Raw genomic sequence first — 19,478 nt, 5'->3', positions numbered from 1 at the left:
GTAACTACAAAAAGTTTATTTCACAATGTAGATAGAACAACATAAAGTGTTATGTACTGAATAACATAGTTGACCTCATTTATTTGGTGGATTTTGAAGTGCATATTTTCACTTTTCATCATGAACTTAAAATGTATTTTTTAATTTTGTAGTTTCATTGATGGACTCATTTTCTTTCTCCATGGTTCATAAATTAATTATATATCTTACTAGAGGCCCAGTGCACAAAATTTGTGCATGGGGGTAGGTGTCCCTCAGCCCAACCTACACCCTCTCCAATCTGGGATCCCTCAGGGGATGTCCGACTGCCCTCTCACAATCCGCAACTGCTGGCTCCTTACCACTCACCTGCCTGATTGCCCCTAACTGCTTCTGCCTGCCAGCCTGATCGCCTGCAACTGCCCTCCCCTGCTGGCCCAGTCATCCCCAACTGTCCTCCCCTGCCGGCCCGGTCACCCCCAACTGCCCTCCCCTGCTGGCCTGGTTGCCCCCAACTGCCCTCCCCTGCAGGCCTGTTCGCCCCCAACTGCCCTCCCCTGCCAGCCCACTTGCCCCCAACTTCTCTCTCCTGGTAGCTTGTTCACCCCCAACTACCCTTCCCTGCTGACCTGATCGCCCACAACTGCCCTCCCCTGCTGGCCATCTTGTGGCAGCCATCTTGTGATAAGGGGGTGGCCATCTTGTGGCAATGTGAAGGCGTGACATGAGGGCCACCTAGGCTTTTATTTGTATAGACAATCACTGGTGTCTTACAGCCTTCAGGAAAAACTGAAGCAAAGTAAGGACCACCATACTTTTGGAAGACTGGCCTTTCTGACAGATTTGGTAATCAAAAAGCAAATATGCAGATACAAAATCTAAGCAATATAATCATCTGACTTAATAGTAATAGATTAGATTCTGAAGCCCACGAAAAAAATAAATAAATAGCAAAACCGGTTTGGCTCACTGGATAGAGCGTCGGCCTGCGGACTCAAGGGTCCCAGGTTCGATTCTGGTCAAGGGCATGTACCTTGGTTGCGGGCACATCCCCAATAGGGGGTGTGCAGGAGGCGGCTGATAGATGTTTCTCTCTCATTGATGTTTCTAACTCTATCCCTCTCCCTTCCTCTCTGTAAAAAATCAATGAAATATATTAAAAAATAATAATAATAAACAAATAAATAAATAAACCGTTTCACATAGGCTACTAAATAAATGCAAGAAATGTAAAAGTATAAAGTAATGCAAAAGTTAAATAGAAAAAAATCTCCCAACCATTTGGGAGTTTAAAAATACTGTTCTAAATAACTATTTCGCGAGGGAGGGGGGGGTGGTTATTTAATAGAAAACAGAAAAGTTTTTTTAAGTATATGTACAGAGAAAAATATATATACAGGTCATAAGTGTATTACTTGGTAAGTTTTCATATGTACAACCAGAATACAAGTCAAGAAACAGAAGCAAAGAAAAATTGCCTTATTTTCCCACAAAGCCCAAACCCTTATACCAAAATCTTTTAAGCCATTACCATCCACTTCTCTCCCCCAACAATAACTATTTTGAATTACAACCCCAGAGATTATTTCTTCCTGTTTTTTAATTTTACACGATTGATACACACAGAATATACTGTTTTTGAACTTGATTTATTTTCCTCAGTTCTGTGACTTTAAGATTCATTTGTATTGGTACATATAGTTATAGTTTGTTCATTTTCACTAATACTAGCATTACATTGTATGAAGACAGCACAATTTATCCATTCTATTGTGGATGGACAATTCAGTTGTTTGTCATTTGAGACTTTTGATGAATGTATCTTTGCATTTCTGTTAAGTACGTATCTATAGATGGAGTTAATGCTTTATAGTATACTAGAGGCCCAGTGCGCAAATTTGTGCACAGGTGGGGGTCTGGACAGCCCACCCCAATTGGGGCCAATAGGGCCAGGCCAGTTGTGTGGAAGGGCCATGGGCGGTTGGCCAGATGGCCCCGCCCCCTGGTCGAACTCCAGTCAAGGAGACAATTTGCATATTAGCCTTTTATTATATAGGATGCTTAAGATCAGCTTTGTAGATACCATCCAAATGAATTTTGCAAAGTTATCGCATCAGTTTACATTCTACCAGTAGTTAATAAGAATTTCTGTTTCTCTCCACTCTTATCAATACTTATTACTATCATATCTTCCCTTGTAGCCATTCTGACATAGTAATACCTCATTTCGGTTTAATTTGTGTTTCATGAGTAATGAAATTGAACATCCTTTTAGGTTGCTGTCCTTTTGAATATGCTCTGAAATGGCTGTTCAGTTGTTCTGCCCTTTTTTCTATTGAAAACTGTTTACCTTTTTCTTATAATTTTTCTTGTGTATCTGTGGTGTCATTTCCATTTTCACGAAAAACACTTAAATTATTCACTAAATATGATTGCTGCAGAGTTTTTTTTTTCAATATTCTTTATCAGATTAAGGAAATCTTCCATTCCTAGGTGGTTAAGTGTTTTTAATCATTCATTTGTGTTGATTTATCAAATTTTTTCTCCATCTGTGAAAATAGTCATATGACTTCCATTCTCTGTTAATATAGAGAATTACATTGATTAAATTTCAAATGTTAATCTATCCCTGAATTCCTGGAATCAATCCCATTTGGCTCTGATATATTATCCTTTTATATATAACTAGAGGCCCGTTGCACAATATTCATGCAAGAATAGGCCTTCCTTCCCTTGGCTTCACTCCCAGCCTCCCGAGACCCGTCACGTCCCCGCTCCTGGCCCACCCGGCAGCCAGCAAGTCCTCGCTTCTGTCCAGAGCACCGCTCCTGTAGGTCCCTCCCCTGCCCCCCACTTCCCCATGATTGCAGGCATCCTGCCCCTCCCGGCCGCTCCGCGCCTGCGTATGCAAATTAACCCGCCATCTTTGTTGGGTTAATTTGCTTACTCACTCTGATTGGCTGTGGGTGTATCAGAGGTATGGTCAATTTACATGTTTGTCTATTATTAGGTAAGATTGGATTTATTTTGTTTAGGATTTACTTTCATGAAAGAGATTGGCCTATAATTTCCTTTTCTTGTAATGTCCTTGTCAGCTATTGATATTAAGACTACTCACGTGATAACTTTTGTTGAAAGTGGTAGAAAAAAATCCCATTGAATTTTTAGAAAATAGTACCAGAATGCTGCATTTCAAAAATTTGTTGGAAAAATGTCCGTTTCAGGCTAATATGAGATGGCTTATTTCAGACCAACACTACCATAAAAAACAAAACCATTTAAGAATAAGCTGGTATGAAAAAAACTAAAAATACATATGTCCTATATAATAAAACCCTAATATGCAAATCAACCGAATGACGGAACGACCAGTCACTGTGATGCACACTGACCACCAGAGGTCAGACACTCAATGCAGCAACTGTCCCCTGGTGGTCAATGGGCTCCCACAGGGGGAGTGCCGCTCATCCAGAAGCTGGGCTCATGGCTGGCGAGCACAGTGGTAGTGGCGAGAGCCTCTCCCGCCTCCGCTGTAGCGCTAAGGAGCAGTGAGCAGGCAAGTGGTAAGAAGCAAGGGGTCGTAGGCTGGGCTGAGAGACCCATACCCCTCCAGGTCATAAATTTTGTGTACCGGGCCTCTAGTATATACATCTATATACATAAAAAGCCAGCAACCATAACACTGTATGACTGGAGCAACCAGTCGATGTTACTCCCACTGTGGCCAGCAAACTGACCTGATCCAGGGGTAGGGTTGGCCGGCCAACTTCCTGTGGCCCCTCCCCCCAGCTGGCCCCACCACTGTTTGGCCTCCCTTACCCTGATTTCCCACAGCCCCTCCCTCTGGCCAGCCCGCCCCTGATCGGCCTCTCCCACTCCATCAAGTTTGAAACAGCTAGCCAACCTCCCATGAGCCTTTCCCCTGGCCAGCCCCACCCCTGATCACCTCCCCACCCCAATAGGGGGCAGGGCCAGTCAGCCAACCCTCTGCAGCCCCTCCCCTGGCCAGCCCTGCCCCTGATGGGCCCCTACCACCCCGATGGGGCTGCAGCCCCACCCCCCGCCGACCCCACCCCTCATCAGCTTCTCCAACACTGATCTCCCACAGCCCCTTCCCCTTGCTGGCCCGCCCCTGATCAGCCTCTCCCACCCCATGGAGGGTGGGGCAGCCAGCCAACCCTCCCATAACTCTCCCCCCCCGCCCCCCGGCTGGCTCTACCCCTGATCATCCCTCCCACCCCAATAGGGGGCATGGCTGGCTGGCCAACCTCCTGCAGCTCCTCCCCCTTCCAGACCTGCCCCCTATGGGCCCCCACCACCCCCATCAACCTGCAGCCCCTACCCCTGACTGGCCCCACCCCTGATTGCCCACCTACGCCAATAGGAGCCAGGGATGGCTGGCCAACCTCCTGCAGCCCTTCCCCCTGGCCATCCCCACCCCCATAGGCCCCCACCACCCCGATCGGTCCACAATCCCTACCCCAAGCCAGCCCCACCCCTGATAGGCCTCTCCCACCCCTCTCTCCTGAGGCTTTTCCCCCTGGCTAGCCCCATCCCTGATCAGCCTCTCCCACCCCATCAAGGGCAGGAAGGCAGCCAACCTCCCATGGCCCCTTCCCAAACCAATAACCCCTGATCAGACCCCCCACAACCCCATTCCAGGGGGGCCTGCCAGCCCACAGCCCCTGCCCTGAATCAGCCCCCCCACCCCAGTCAGGGGTGGGGCCCGCTGGCCAATTGCCCGTGGCCCCTCTCCTCCAGCCGGCCCATCCCTGATCAGGCCCCGATCGGGCCAGGCTGGTTGGCCAATCTCCCACTGTCTCCTCCTTCCAACTGCCCCTGCCCTGATCTGTCAAATGGGGCTGGGCCGGGCCAGCCAGACCCCACCGGTGCATGAATTCGTACACTGGGCCTCTAGTAGTCTATATATATAAAAACCTAAGTGACTGTCCGACCATTCAACCATTCGACCAGTAGCTATGACACACACTGACCATCAGGGAGCAAACACTCAATGCACAGGCATGGAAACATGGAACAGACTGATGAATCTCAGAGGGATGGGGGTTGAGGGAGGATGGGAAGAGATCAACCAAACATCTTATATGCAATTAGAGGCCCAGTGCACAGATTTGTTTACCAGTGGGGTCCCTTGGCCTGGTCTGTGGGGATCGGGTTGAAACTGGCAGTCTGACATCCCTTAAGGAGTTCCAGATTGTGAGAGGGTGCAGGCCAGGCTGAGGGACCTCACTGGTGCAAGAATCTGTGCACCGGGCCTCTAGTATATAATATATACACGTATATACACATATCTGGCTACTTATATATACACGTATATACACATATCTGGCTACTTATATATACACGTATATACACATATCTGGCTACTCAGTGTATATATATACACATATACGTATACATACACTGAGTGGCCAGATTATTATGATCTCTGAACTCATAGTAATCTGGCCACTCAGTGTATATCCTATATAATAAAAGGCTAATATGCAAATTGTCCCCTTGACCAGGAGTTTGGCCAGCAGGCAGGCCGGCCAACCACCCATGTCCCCTCCCCCTGGCCAGGCTGGCCGAACCCCAACCAAGCACGAATTCATGCACTGGGCCTCTAATATGTATATGTATGTGTGAATATGTGGGATCCCTTGTCACGTCCCGTGTGTTTCAGGGTTCCCATTCAGGTTCGGTTTTTAGAGTAGGCCGCAATCAAAATGAAAAGAAACTGGAAAAGAATTAATTTGGGTAAATGGGGGCCAGGCGGGAGTCTACCTCTAGGGGGAGGACTGCTGCAGCCTGGCCTTTGCCATCCCTTTTATTGGGGTTCTGAGATACACCTATGTCCTTTAGGCAGGTAATTCCAGTAACAGACAGATTATCTTATCAATAAGGATTTACATGATTATTTGGTGGGGAAGTTGCCTCAGTTACCATTATTCTCAATTAGATAGGGAGTGGTTGGCTCTGACCTTTAGCTTAAAGGTTGACCAGCCTTCCTGGATTCCCTGTAACTACCAAGTGACAATGTTCGGTTTCCGGCGTGTGTGTGTGCGCGCACACATATACATACATACATACATATACATACATACACACACTAAGTGGCCAGATTATTATGCGTTCAGAGATCATAATAATCTGGCCACTCAGTGTATATATGTACAGTATATATCATTCACATACTTATATATAAACACATATAAAAATTAAAATTGTGATTGTTATCATGAGCTCAGTATATGATCTGAAGAGTAATATGAGCATCCTAACAATTGAATCAGTGGGCACCACAAGATGAAAAGAATATATTCAAAATGTCTTATCTCTGTCTAATAGGAGTTTTGGAAAGAAATGAATGGAAAATACTTAAGAAAATATCCCTCAGATGAAGAATCTTTAGATCAGGGTTTAGCAAAATCTCTAATAATAAAAGCATAGTATGCTAATTAGACCTGACAGCCGAATGACCTTCCAGACAACTTTCCAGATGACCTGCGAGGGCCGAGCTATTTGCATGAATTTCATGCATCAGGCCTCTAGTTTTACTATTAAAGGCCTGAGAGTAATTATTTTAGTCTTTGTAAACCTTACAGTGTTTGTCACAACTACTCAACTATGCTGTTGTAGCATAAAAGCAGCCATACTAAAGATCTAGTTACATTTTTCAAGAAGTTGAAAAAAGCAGGGTAAATGTTATGCTGCCCTTTTTTATTTCCAAATGTTTCAAATCCTTTACTTTTCAAACCAGACCTTTCTAAATCCAGTGTATTCGTTGACGAGATATCAGTGTTGTTTAGGGTTAGAATGAAGGGTGTCTCTTGAAGGAATTCACCATTAGTCAGTATAGAGGGTTTACTTAAAACTTCCAGTATGGCCCTGACCGGTTTGGCTCAGTGGATAGAGTCTCGGCCTACAGATTGAAGAGTCCCAGGTTCGATTCCGATCAGGGGCATGTACCTTGGTTGCAGTCACATCCCCAGTAGGAGGTGTGCAGGAAGCAGCTGATCGATGTTTCTCATCGATGTTTCTAACTCTCTATCCCTCTCCATTCCTCTCTGTAAAAAATCAATAAAATATATTTTAAAAAATAAAATAAAACCTCTGATTTGTATTTTAAATTGTTGCTGCTATATTGTGAAGTCGCTATAAATTAAAGCACTTTCATGTGGATATATGTATTTTTGTAGTTTCAAATGCTACTGTATGTTTTTACAGCTCTTAGAAATCTTGTTGATAAAAATATCAATATTAATGAAAAAAAGGGGGGGGGGGAATCAGCCATATATAGTATATAAATGAGTGACTATGTTTCAGTGAAATTTTATTTACAGGAATAGGAGGCAGTCTTGATTTTCCCCAGGGCTGTAGTTGCTGACCCCTACTTTAGATTGAAAAGGCCCAGTGATTCCACCCCACACGGGCTATGAGGGGCTGCTGGTTCCAGGTCCTGTGACTGATCAGGCATTATCATGGGTGGCCTCGGGGAAGTTTCAACTGCAAGCAGGGGCTGGGCACAGGGCAGCAGCCATCGGCAGGAGCAGGGCCAGGAGCTGATGGCAGGAGCTGGGTCTGAGATCCGTGAGCACCCCTTCAAGGTGCTGGTCATCAGCAAGCTGGGCGTGGCAAGACCAGCATCATCTAGCGCTACGTCCACCAGCTCTTCTCCCAGCACTACCGGGCCACCGTCGGGGTGGATTTCGTGCTCAAGGTCCTCAACTGTGACAGCCGGACGCTGGTGCACCTGCAGCTGTGGGACATGGCGGGGCAGGAGCGGTTTGGCTACATGATCCAAGCCTACTATAAAGAAGCTGTTGGTGCTTTTATAGTCTTTGATATATCAGAGGTTCCACATTCGAGGTCCTCTTAAAATGAAAACATAATCTGAACAGTAAAATCCATCTTCCAAGTGGTGGCCCTATTTCTGCTGTTCTCTTAGCTTATAAAAGTGACCAGAAGAAGGAAGGTGGCCATATTCCTGCCCAGATGGACCAGTTCTGCAATGAACATGGCTTCACTGTATAGTTTGAAACCTCTGCAAAGGACAACATTAACATAGGGGAGCCAGCCCGGTTCCTGGTGGAGAACATTCTTGTGAACCACCAAACCTTTCCTAATGAAGACAACGATGTGGACAAAATTAAACTGTACCAGGAGGCCTTGCCAACAGAGAGCAAATCCCAGTGTTGCTGACCTGGCTACAGCTCCTCTCCTGCTTGCCAGATGCAGCCCGACTTGATTTCTCCATTTGGAGCCAATTTCTGAGCATTGTGGATGGGTGCCCTGCTCTGTGATCTCCCCAGGGCTGTGCTTTCAAATGGCCATGAGGGCACCCGGGAGCCTTCGCTGAAGGGCGTGTGGGTGTCTGTCCTGAGCACGGCTGCGCCTTAGCATGGGCACTCAGGCTTCTCTGTGGCTGCTGCCATCAGGTTCGGCATGATGTGTACATCCTTAACATCTTTGAAAATACAGTGCTCAGGATTTAGTATGAGTTGCAAGTTGTAGCTCTTAGTGTAAGCACTGGCGTAGTAATAAAACTTCCCCAGCAGTCTTAACAGTAATTGTACGAGTCTGTATTTTTGTATTCCATCTTCACTTTTAAGGGAGGCTCTTAGACTATTAGCCACAGTAAGGCATGAAGTTTCTGTTTAGCAATTTTTCCCCCTCAAAACTTCTAACTGGGGCTAGTTTTGTCATATCTATAACATCAAGGTCAAGGAGAGAAGTTATTCAAAGCACAGAAGATTAGATCCTACGTTCCATAGTATGAATTGTGAGAAACAAGGTCATGTGGTTTTATATAAAGTTTTGGGTATTTAAAGTGTAATACATGAGAAAGGTACGTCTGGATCACAATAATTGTATTACCATTCAACCCAATTAAGAACAGAATAAATGTTTTGACTGGAAAAAAAAAAAAAAACAGAAAGAAAGAAAGAGAGAGAGAGAGAGAGAGAGAGAGAGAGAGAGAGAGAGAGAGAAAGAAAGAAAGAAGAAAGAAAGAAAGAAAGAAAGAAAGAAAGAAAGAAAGAAGGCCCAATGAGTTCCCCTATTTACCTATTCTGGATGTTTCATATAAATGTAATCATATATGTGACCTTTGGTGTCTGGCTTGTTTCATTTAGCATGTTTTTGAAATTAATATACATTGTAGTATGTAGCAGTACTCATTTCTTTTTGTAGCTGAATATTCCATTGTATGGATATACTACCTTTTGTTTATCCATTTATCTGTTGGTGGGCATTTGGGTTATTTCTACTTTTTTGCTGTTGTTAATATTATTACTATGAGTATCCTACCTAATAAAGAGGGAATATGCTAATTGACTGTCACACCCTCACAAAGATGGTGGTGCCCAACGCCAATAAGGAGGGAATATGCTAATTGACTGCCACACCCTCAAAGATGGCAGCACTCACAGGCACAAGATGGTGGTGCCCAGTCCCCTCAGGCGCTTGGCATGACCTGACCCACCCCTCTGCACACCTGCCTCTGGAGTCCCCCTGTCCCCTCAGCCCCCCAGCCGCCCAGGGCCAGCCCGTGGTACAGGCAAGCCTCGGATGGCAGCTGCCCAGCTGCTCAGGGCCGGTCTGAGTTGCAGGCAAGCCTCGGGTTGCGGCTGCCCAGGGCCCGTCTGAGGTGCAGGCAAACCTCGGATGGCGGCTGCCCAGCCACCCAGGGCCGGCCCGAGGCACAGGCAAGCCTCAGATGGCGGCTTCCCAGCTGCCCAGTGCTGCCCAAGGCTCAGGTAACCAGGGCCGGCTGAAGCTTGCGCTGCCGGCAGTGGCAGCAGCAGAGGTGTGATGGGGGTGTCACCTTTCCCTTATTGCCTGGTCACCTTCTGCCCCTGAGGGTTCCTGGACTGTGAGAGGGGGCAGGCAGGGCTGAGGGACCCCCCCTCCAGTTCATGAATTGTCATGCACCAGGCCTCTCTTTATAAACTAGAGACCCAGTGCACAAATTCATGCACAGGTGGGGTCCAGCCAGCCCAGCCCCAATCGGTGGATCGGGGCTAGGCCTGTTGGGAGAAGGAGATGGCAGGAGGTTGGCCAGCCAGCTCACCCTGATTGGAGTCCGATCAGGGCCGGACCACCTGGGGAGAGGGGCTGTGGGTAATTGGCCAGCCAGCCCCACCCCCGAATGGGGCTCAGGGAGGGTCTGTGGGAGGTTGGCTGGCCAGCCCCACCCCGATCAGGGGCAGAGCTGGCTGCAGGGAGGAGCCGGAGTCCTATTGGGGTGGTGGGGGCCCACCAAGGGTGGGGCTGGCCAGGGGGTGGGGCTGCAGGAAGTTGGCCCCCATTGGGGTGGGGGGGCAATCAGGGATGGGGCCAGCCTGTGGGAAGGGCCATGGGGGAGGGATGGTTGGCAACCGGCCCCACCCCCCTATTGGGATGGGAGAGGCCAATCAGGGGCTGGGGGGCGGGGCCTTGGGAGGTTTGCCAGCTGGCCCCACCTCCCAATTGGGTGGTTCACTAGCCGCAGTGGGCGTCACCGGTCATTCCAGTCATTACGGCGTTCCAGTCACTGGCTTTTATATATACAGATATTTAAGTATCTGTTTCTGGTTCTTAGGGTATATACCTAGAAGTGGAATTGCTGAACTCTATGGCAATATGTTTAACTCTTTGAGGAACTGCCCAACTGTTTTACACAGTGACTGCACCATTTTACATTCCTACTGGCACTGTATGTGTTCCAATTTCTCTACTTTTCCAACACTTCTTTTCTCTTCCTGGGGTAAGAAACACAGGAGTTTCTTATAGTTCTGTGACTTCTCATTTAATTTTACAGACATTGGGATATGTATCCACAAAATAAATAAAAAAATGCAAAACTCTTAAGTTAGGTACTTAGAATTATTAGCTTGTTTATTTAAAATTTATTTAAGCATTTGAATATGAATTAGTGGTTTGAAGGATGATTGTCATCCTAGATTATATACACACTCATACATATCTATATTTCTTTTTTATTCTTTTAGCTATCTGAGAAGAAAAGGAATAATAATAAATGAAACTTCTGCAGTTGTATATGCTCAGTTACTCACAGGTCATAAATATCAAATAAATCAAAATGGTGAAGTTCGTCTAGAGAAACAGTGGTCAAAACAAGTTCTTCCTTTTGTTTATCAAGCTGTTGTCAAGGTAAGTCTCCATCAGGTCTCAATTATATTTTAGTGTGCACTATTGCACACTGTATAAAGACAGACTATATATCATATTAACATTGGTTTCTAAATAGAAGAGTAATATAGCAATGTGTAATGGAAACCATTATTTAATATAATTTGCAAAATACTTTCTTTTTTTAAAAGGCAGATTAATTCCTCAGACACTCTGTGGTTAGGAACATGTCCTTTTAAATTTTTTTTTTTAATCCTCACCGAGGACATACTTAGAGAGAGGAAGGGAGAGAGGTGGTGGGGGTGGGGTGGAATGAGAGAGAAACATCCATTGATTGTCTACCATACACTCCCTGATTGGGGATGCAACCTGAAACCTTTTAGTGCATGGGACAATGCTCAACCAACTGAGCCACTAGGGCAGGGCTGATTTGTTTTTAACTTAATCTCTAAAAGAATAATCCCAGCATTAACTTATACTCTTGCAGTTTTAGATTTTTATTCTCAAAAGAAAATGTTTGCCTTAAATAAATTAGTATATGCAAAAGGCTGTTGTTTTGTTCGTAATATTAGATGTGGTAAGGGAATAACATTTTTTAAAGCATGTAGTGATCCTGTAATTTTGGGGAAACATTATAGTGTAATGATTAAGAGCACAGATGCCTAAGTTGACTTTGTAGCTATATGACCTTGGGCAAGATTTACCCCCTTCTGTGCCTTAGTCTCCTCATTTGTAAAGTTGGGCTAATAATGGTCTCTGCCACAGAGGGTTGTCTTAAGGATAAAATGAACTAGTAAAGGTGTGCAATGCCTAAAAGCAGTCAATAAATTTTAGCTGCCAGTATTGGTATGTAGACAGTCTTTACATTTGACATTTATAGATAGTACTAGAGGCCCAGTGCACGAAATGTGCGCAGGTACGTTTCCTAGGCCTAGCCTGTGATCAGGACCATCTTCCCCAACTGCTGGCAGCTGGCCCTGCCCCCGCCTCCACCCACCCGGTTCCCTGTTCACCATCCAGCAATGGAAACCTGACGGCTGGGGGAGGGACTGAGAAGTCGGCCGTTCCCACCCACTTGCTGGCCCCACCCCTGCCGCTGGTCGCCCTCTGTGTGTGGGACAATTGTCGAGGTGGGTGCCTTGATGGGAGGGTATCAAATAATCACAGGAACCAGGTTGAAGGGGCCCCTACTGTGTGGGGCAACCAGAGGGTCGGGGGCCTTGGCCTGGTGTCATCCCCATCCCCCACCACTCACCCCCATTCCCCATTCACCATCAGCGGCGATTGGAGCCTGCGGGCCCGGGGAAGGGACCAAGAGGTTGACCCATTCCACCTGTTCACCAGTCCCACCCCCTGCTGCCACACACCCCAGTTCCCCGTTCCCCATCCAGCGATGGGAAGCCTGACGGCCGGGGGAGGGACCGAGAGTTCAGCCATTCCCGCCTGCTCGCCAGCCCCACCCCTGCCTCCAGTCACCCTCTGTGTGTGGGACAATTGGCAGGGTGGGGGCCTTGGCCTGGCACCCCCCGCATCCCCTGCCACCCACCCCGGGTCCCCGGGTCCATTCACCACTGGCGATCGGAACCTGCTGGCTGGGGAAAGGGACCGAGAGGTGGTCAGTGCATCTCATAGTGACTGGTCGAGCAGTTGTTCTGGTCATTCTGCCAGTATGGTCGCTGGGCTTTTATTATATAGGATAGCCATAGTCCCATAGGAAAAAAACTTGTGTACAATCTATGAAAGTTTTGATTGTGATGATTTATTTACTTTTATATTTCATTCTATATAGGACATCCGAGCTTTTGATTCCCGTTTCTCCAATATCAAAACTTTGGATGACTTGTTTCCTCCTAGAAGTATGGTCTTTATGCTGGGAACCCCCTATTATGGCTGTGCTGGAGAAGTTAGTTACTGTTACTAATTAAATTTCTCTCTGGTTTGAAATTAATACAATTCTTTACCCTTTCTTCACTTAGGTGTAAAATTGGAGGTAATACTGAAGTGGAAAAATAAGAAAGAATTCATTCATCTAACTAATGAACATAGTATTTGGCTATATATCTTTAGTCTTGAGCATGATGGGGTCAGATTTGGGGAGAAAAAAGAATTCAAATCCTGCTCTCTTTAGTAGTATATTGTGGTGTACATGAATCAATTCTGTAGTTATTTTAGATGTATTATTGGGTTGATGAATTTATAAATGGGAAGGTCCAGTTCTCACATGGGAAAAGGCACATGCAGATATACATATATGCCTATACATAGCATATTCTCTAGGTCCATTTGCACAAAAAGATAAGCAAACACCACTCTGGTAGCAGTGAACACATGTGCCCAGCTCTTAACCTCTGATACCATACCACACTAAAAAACACAGGGATCTCAGAGAAATAGCTGGTTACAGGGCTGGGGCAGGTGGATATAAGATGAGCGTGGAGCCTCTTGTTGTATCAGAAAGTAAGGAAGTGCTCAAAAAAATGATGGGAGGGTATCACATAGTTACAGGAACCAGGTTGAAGGGGCTCCTACTGATCAAATCTGGAACAGTTTGAGTATAGAAACGAATAAGTACAGTGATGAATAATTACAAACCATTGTGGGGGAGGTAGGAATTTATTATTTCATAGTGGTAATAAATAAGTAAATAGTGAAGGGAAGGGCTCAGCTCTTGCTTAGAGTATTATGTCAAGGGTAAATTTTGGGAGAGTGCTGGAGGTAGAAATCATCATTTTATGACCATTAGGATAAAGATTAAATTAGGCAACAATCATCATTGGAGGCTAAAGTTATGGGAAATTTTTTTATAAGGAGTAGTATATTTTCATGGTCTTGAATGTGTTTTTCTACAAACTGTTTATTAGTTTCAAGGGTAATAAATAACTATTTGCACAGTGAAGAAATTAAGCAACATCTTGATGGTATGAACAAAGTTAATGTTATGATATAAGGACAGGTGAGCATCATGTACCTCCAATGTGATACTTCAAGAAGCATACATCACCTGTGCACTATTGTAGCCCAGAATATATAACCTTAACCTAATCACAAGAAAACATCAGATAAGTCCAAAATGAGTAAACCTGCCCCCCCCTTTTTAGGGCAGGGTGGGGAGGGAGGAATGGACTGTATTCTTCAAAATATCAATGTTATAAAAGACAAAGAAAATGTCTGGATATATTCTAGATTAAAGGAAGCTAAATAGTTAAGACAACTAAATGCAGTATCTGACCACAGCCTGGACCTGGTAGTAGAGGGGGAAAAAGAGTTTTCTATAAAGGACATTTTTAGGTCAACTGACAAATGTTAAAACATGGAGTAAAATGTTAACAGTAGGTTGATTTGGGTAAATGTATTTCAAGTGTTTTTTTACCTGTTTTTAGTTTTGCAACTTCTTGGTAGTTTGAAATTATTTGCAAGTTATAAGTTAATTTAAAAAAAAGAAGACTGTTTAACACCTACTAAAGCAAGGTACAATGACATAAATTTGTAGTATAATCACATTCCCTCGGTCTTCACGTATTTTGGAAATAATAAACACTGTTCAAATAAATAGAAAAATCAATTGAGTAAAATGTAGTGAAAGAGACTAAAACCTGTGATTTTTTTCTCTCCAAGGTTCAGGATTCAGGCGATGTGATTACAGAAGGTAGGATTCGTGTGGTTTTCAGCATTCCATGTGAACCCAATCTTGATGCTTTAATACAGAACCAGCATGTGAGTACTATAGTCCATATTGTTTAATTTGGAATTAATGAACTTTAAAAAATGAAGGTATTTTTTCCAACTTCTTAGAGTTTATTGCAAATATTTTATTTAATACTAATTAAATTTCCTTACAGTTATATCTAGTATTATTTAAAAATAAGTGTGGAGTCTGCTTAGAACTTCATGTAGACCTTTGGGGGGGAGGAAATCACTGAAATCCCATTATTAATCTATAATGGTCATTATGGGTTATTGTACTAGTATTCAAACTTATAAGTAGCACATTGATTAGCATACCCTCTAGGAATAGACATGGGTTTTCTAAATGTTTCCTAATTAATCAAAGCCTGCATTTTTTATTTACAAGTGGCATACGGCCTTCTTGCACAAGTTAAATGTCTCTACTCAGCTAAAGATGAATAGTCCCTAGAGAAAACTTGAAAATTGCATTTAAGGTCACAGCACCCTTTTTCAGGACCTTTTTCTCCAAAGATGTTCACTGGCCTCTTTCTCTTTCCCTGTTAAAATATGGAGAGGATCCTGATATATCTGTCATTTTTCTTATTGATTGGATAATTAACTTGATTAAAATTAATTCACAAGCAGCCAGCTATTGCTACTTTTATTTTCTCTAAAGGTAAAATCTAAAGTGTTATATCCTGTGGAATGAATTTAAGGCATTAGGCATCAGCATACCCATGAGGAAACTATGGAAGGCAAAAAAAGTTCCTAAAATCTTACCATTAGACCTCTTGGAGGAAGAATCCAGAAAGCACATGTTGGAAACCGGGACAGTGGCCCATCCTATCTAATAAAAGAGCAATATGCAAATTGACCGTTATACCCACAAGCCACGCCCACCAGCCAATCAGGAGCAAGTATGCAAATTGACCCAACCAAGATGGCTGCGGCCACGGAGAGAGCAGGAGGCTTGGGTTTCCCCGGCAATGGAGGAAGTTAAGCTTTTCTGCCGCCCTGGCTGGCCCAGGCCTACACTCAAGGCTACAAAGTTTCAATTATAGAAGATAAATAAATCCCAACAAAAATGGCAGCAGCCACGAAGCTGGAGAGAGCAGGAGGCTTGAGTTGCCCCCAGCAATGGAGGAAGCCAAGCTCCCACATCCCTGGCCTGCCTTGGCCTCCACTACAAAGTTTCAATTATAGAAGATAAATAAATCCCAACAAAAATGGCTGCAGCCACAGAGTGAGCAGGAGGCTTGACTCTACTCAAGGCTACAAAGTTTCAATTATAGAAGATAAATAAACCCCAGATACCAGGTCCTCTGCTTGGATCCCCAGGGGGCATGGCCAGCCTGCAAACCACCACAGGCCCCACGCCCCAAGGGAACCCACACCCTGATCCAGACACCCTTCAGGGCAAACCAGCTGGCCCCCACCCATGAACCAGGCCTCTATCCTATCTAATAAAAGAGTAATATGCAAATTGACCATCACTCCAACACACAAGATGGCTGTCCCCATGTGGACACAAGATGGCTGCCACAAGATGGCCAGCAGGGGAGGGCAGTTGGGAGGCACCAGGTCTGCAAGGGAGGGCAGTTGTGGGCGATCAGGCCAGCAGGGGAAGGCAGTTAGGGGTGACAAGTCCGGCAGAGGAGGGAAGTTGGGGTGACCGGGCCTGCAGGGAAGGGTAGTTGGGGGGGACCCAGGCCTGGAGGGGAGAGCAGTTGGGGGGGACCAGGCCTGCAGGGGAGGGCAGTTAGGGGCAATCAGGCTGGCAGGGGAGTAGTTAGGGGGTGATCTGGCTGGCATGCAGAAGCGGTTAGGGGCAGTCAGGAAGGCAAGCAGGCAAGCAGTTGGGAGCCAGCAGTCCTGGATTGTGAGAGGGATTTCCCAGATTGGAGAGGGTGCAGGATGTGCTGAGGGACACACACCACCATGCACGAATTTCGTGCACTGGGCCTCTAGTTAGGTAAAAAGCTGTAGCTCTGTTCTGGGAGTCAGTGGAGGTGGAAAAACTTGCATTCATTCCTTCATGCCTAACTTTTTCTTTTTCCTTTTTTTAAAAAATATATTTTATTGATATTTTACAGAAAGGAAGGGAGAAGGATAGAGAGTTAGAAACATTGATGAGAGAGAGACATCAATAAGCTGCCTCCTGCACACCTCCTACTGGGGATGTGCCCGCAACCAAGGTACATGCCCTTGACTGGAATCGAACCTGGGACCTTTCAGTCCCCAGGCTGACACTCTATCCACTGAGCCAAACCAGTTAGTGCCATGCCTAGCTTTTTCTAGACCTGCAGACGCCTTCCCACTTCTAGTGTATAGTGTTTCTAGGTGTACTTACTTTCTCTTTATAAACCTTCCTTAACTTTTACTCAAGCCTTCTTTCTCTTTCCTAATGTTCTCACCTATTTATTTTACAATTTCTAGGATGTGTATGTGATTTTTTAAATTTATTTCAGAGAGGAAGATTGAGGGAGAGATAGAGACATCAATGATGAAAGTGAATTATTGATTGGCTGCCTCCTGCACAGCCTCTACTGGGGTATGTGCCCTTGACCATACTTGATCCTGGGTCCCTTTAGTCCGCCGTCTGACACTCTATTCACCGAGCCAAACCAGCCAGGGCTGTTTGTGTGACTTTAATAATTTTAATTATACTATAACCCAGTATTTCTCAAAAGGAGTACTATTGGTATTTTGGGCAAGACAATTATGTCCTTTATCTGGTAGGAAGTTGGCATCCTTAGCCCATGAACACTGAGTAGTAGTAGCGTGTGCCTTTTGTTACTGTTTTTTTCCTGACCCGAGGATATTTTTTCCATTGATTTTTAGAGAGAGGGGAAAGGAATGAGGAGAGAGGGAGAGAGATAGAGAGAAAAGGAAAGAAACATCAATGTGAGAGAGACACATCAGTTGGTTGCCTTCCGCATGTGCCCCGACTGGGGCCGGGGATCGAGCATACAACCCAGGTACATGCCCTTGACAGGGAATTGACCCCACCATCCTTTGGTGCATGGGCCAGTGCTCTATCCACTGAGCAACACCAGCCAGGGCATTGTAACATGATGTCCCCCTACATATTTCCAGATGCTTATTAAAAAAGTGATATTACCTGTGATAGAGAACTATTACCTTAATTTTTATTATCTATTCTGGGAAGCATACTTGATTTGTCTGTATTATTTCTAAATCTGATAAGGTTCTTAATGGCAAAATTGTGTCATATTTTTTACTAGCCTATTAATGGTAACTTTATATTCCAGGACACTAAAAATCTTTATCTACTTAGGAGTGATTATAACATGATCATTAAAAAATAATAGTGGCTGAATTAATTTCTTACCTACCACTCTCTGGAAATTTTGTATTTATTGGTGATAAAATAATTGACCTTCATGCCCTCACACAAGATGGCCGTCCACATGTGGTCACAAGATGGCCAGCAGGGGAGGGTAGTTGTGGGTGATCAGGCCAGCAGGGGAGGGAGGGCAGTTGGCAGGGACCAGGCCTGCAGGAGAGGACAGGTAGGGGCTACCAGGCTGGCAGGGGAGGTCAGTAGGGGTGACCGGGCTGGCAGGGAAGGACAGTTGGGTGTGACCAGGCCTGCAGGAGAGGGCAGTTAGGGGCTACCAGGCTGTCAGGGGAGGGCAGTTTGGGGCATCCAGTCCAGCAGGGGCAGGCAGTTGGGGCGGACCAGGCCTGCAGGGGAGTACAGTTATGGGCTACCAGGCTGGCAGGGGAGGTCAGTAGGGGTGACCAGGCTGGCAGGGAAGGGCAGTTGGGGGCGACCGAGCCGGCAGGGGAGGACAGTTGGGGGGGACCAGGCCTGCAGGGGAGGACAGTTGGGTGCGACCAGGCCGGCAGGAGAGGGCAGTTAGGGGCTACCAGCCTGGCAGGGGAAAGCAGTAGGGGTGACCGGGCTGGCAGGGGAGGGCAGTTGGGGGCGACTGAGCCAGCAGGGGAGAACAGTTGGGGGTGACCAGGCCAGCAGGGCAGTTGGGGGCAATTGGGCCTGCAGGAGAGCAGTTGGGCATCAATCAGGCTGGCAGGGGAGTGGTTAGGGGGTGATCAGGCAGGCAGGCAGGCAGGTGAGCGGTTGGGAGCCAGCAGTCCGGATTGTGAGAGGGATGTCCCAGATTGGAGAGGGTACAGGCTGGGCTGAGGAACACCACCCTCAAGTGCATGAATTTCGTGCACCAGGCCTCTAGTATTCATATAAAATAAAACATATGAGTATAAAACATTTGTATGACTCATGTGTGTGTATATATATATATATATATATATATATATATATATATGTATGTGTTATTATGTACATTATGTTAGAAATGTATGATAACTTACTCTAGTTGGTAATGGATTTGTAATTTGCTTCGTGATTAAAAATTATATCATCTAATACTTTAAAAAAATTAATGTTCACTAAGATTACATTTCATTGAGTATATTAATTATAAGCTTATACATACTTGTTACTTTCATGTGATAATAAATATTAGGGGAAACAAGTATTGTTTATATCTATATATGACTAGAAGCCCGTTGCACGAAGTTTCGTGCAATAGACTTTCACCTGGCTGCCGGCACCAGTTTTCCGCCAGCAGCAGTTTTCCTCTGGCCACCCGCCAATCAGAACGCCTCCCGCCAGCGCGATCGGCCACCCGGAGAGGAACTCGGATCGGGAG

General features: G+C 45.5%; 1 protein-coding gene and 1 pseudogene across 1 annotated transcript in view; both read left to right on the top strand.

The window, feature by feature from the left end:
- Positions 1 to 19,478, top strand: part of XRN1 (5'-3' exoribonuclease 1) — a 228,198-nt gene that overhangs the window by 130,534 nt on the left and 78,186 nt on the right. Inside the window, exons 21-23 of the mRNA XM_008158575.2 lie at positions 10,974 to 11,136; positions 12,905 to 13,018; positions 14,731 to 14,829. Coding sequence (XP_008156797.2) covers positions 10,974 to 11,136; positions 12,905 to 13,018; positions 14,731 to 14,829 — 376 coding nt within the window. The remainder of the gene's footprint in view (positions 1 to 10,973; positions 11,137 to 12,904; positions 13,019 to 14,730; positions 14,830 to 19,478) is intronic.
- LOC103301574 (ras-related protein Rab-32-like) lies at positions 7,464 to 8,184 on the top strand (annotated as a pseudogene).

The sequence above is a fragment of the Eptesicus fuscus genome, chromosome 9 (genome assembly GCF_027574615.1).
Source record: "Eptesicus fuscus isolate TK198812 chromosome 9, DD_ASM_mEF_20220401, whole genome shotgun sequence".
Classification (NCBI taxonomy): domain Eukaryota; kingdom Metazoa; phylum Chordata; class Mammalia; order Chiroptera; family Vespertilionidae; genus Eptesicus; species Eptesicus fuscus.
Note: the sequence above shows the minus strand (reverse complement) of the source record. Positions and strands in the feature narration are given on the sequence as shown.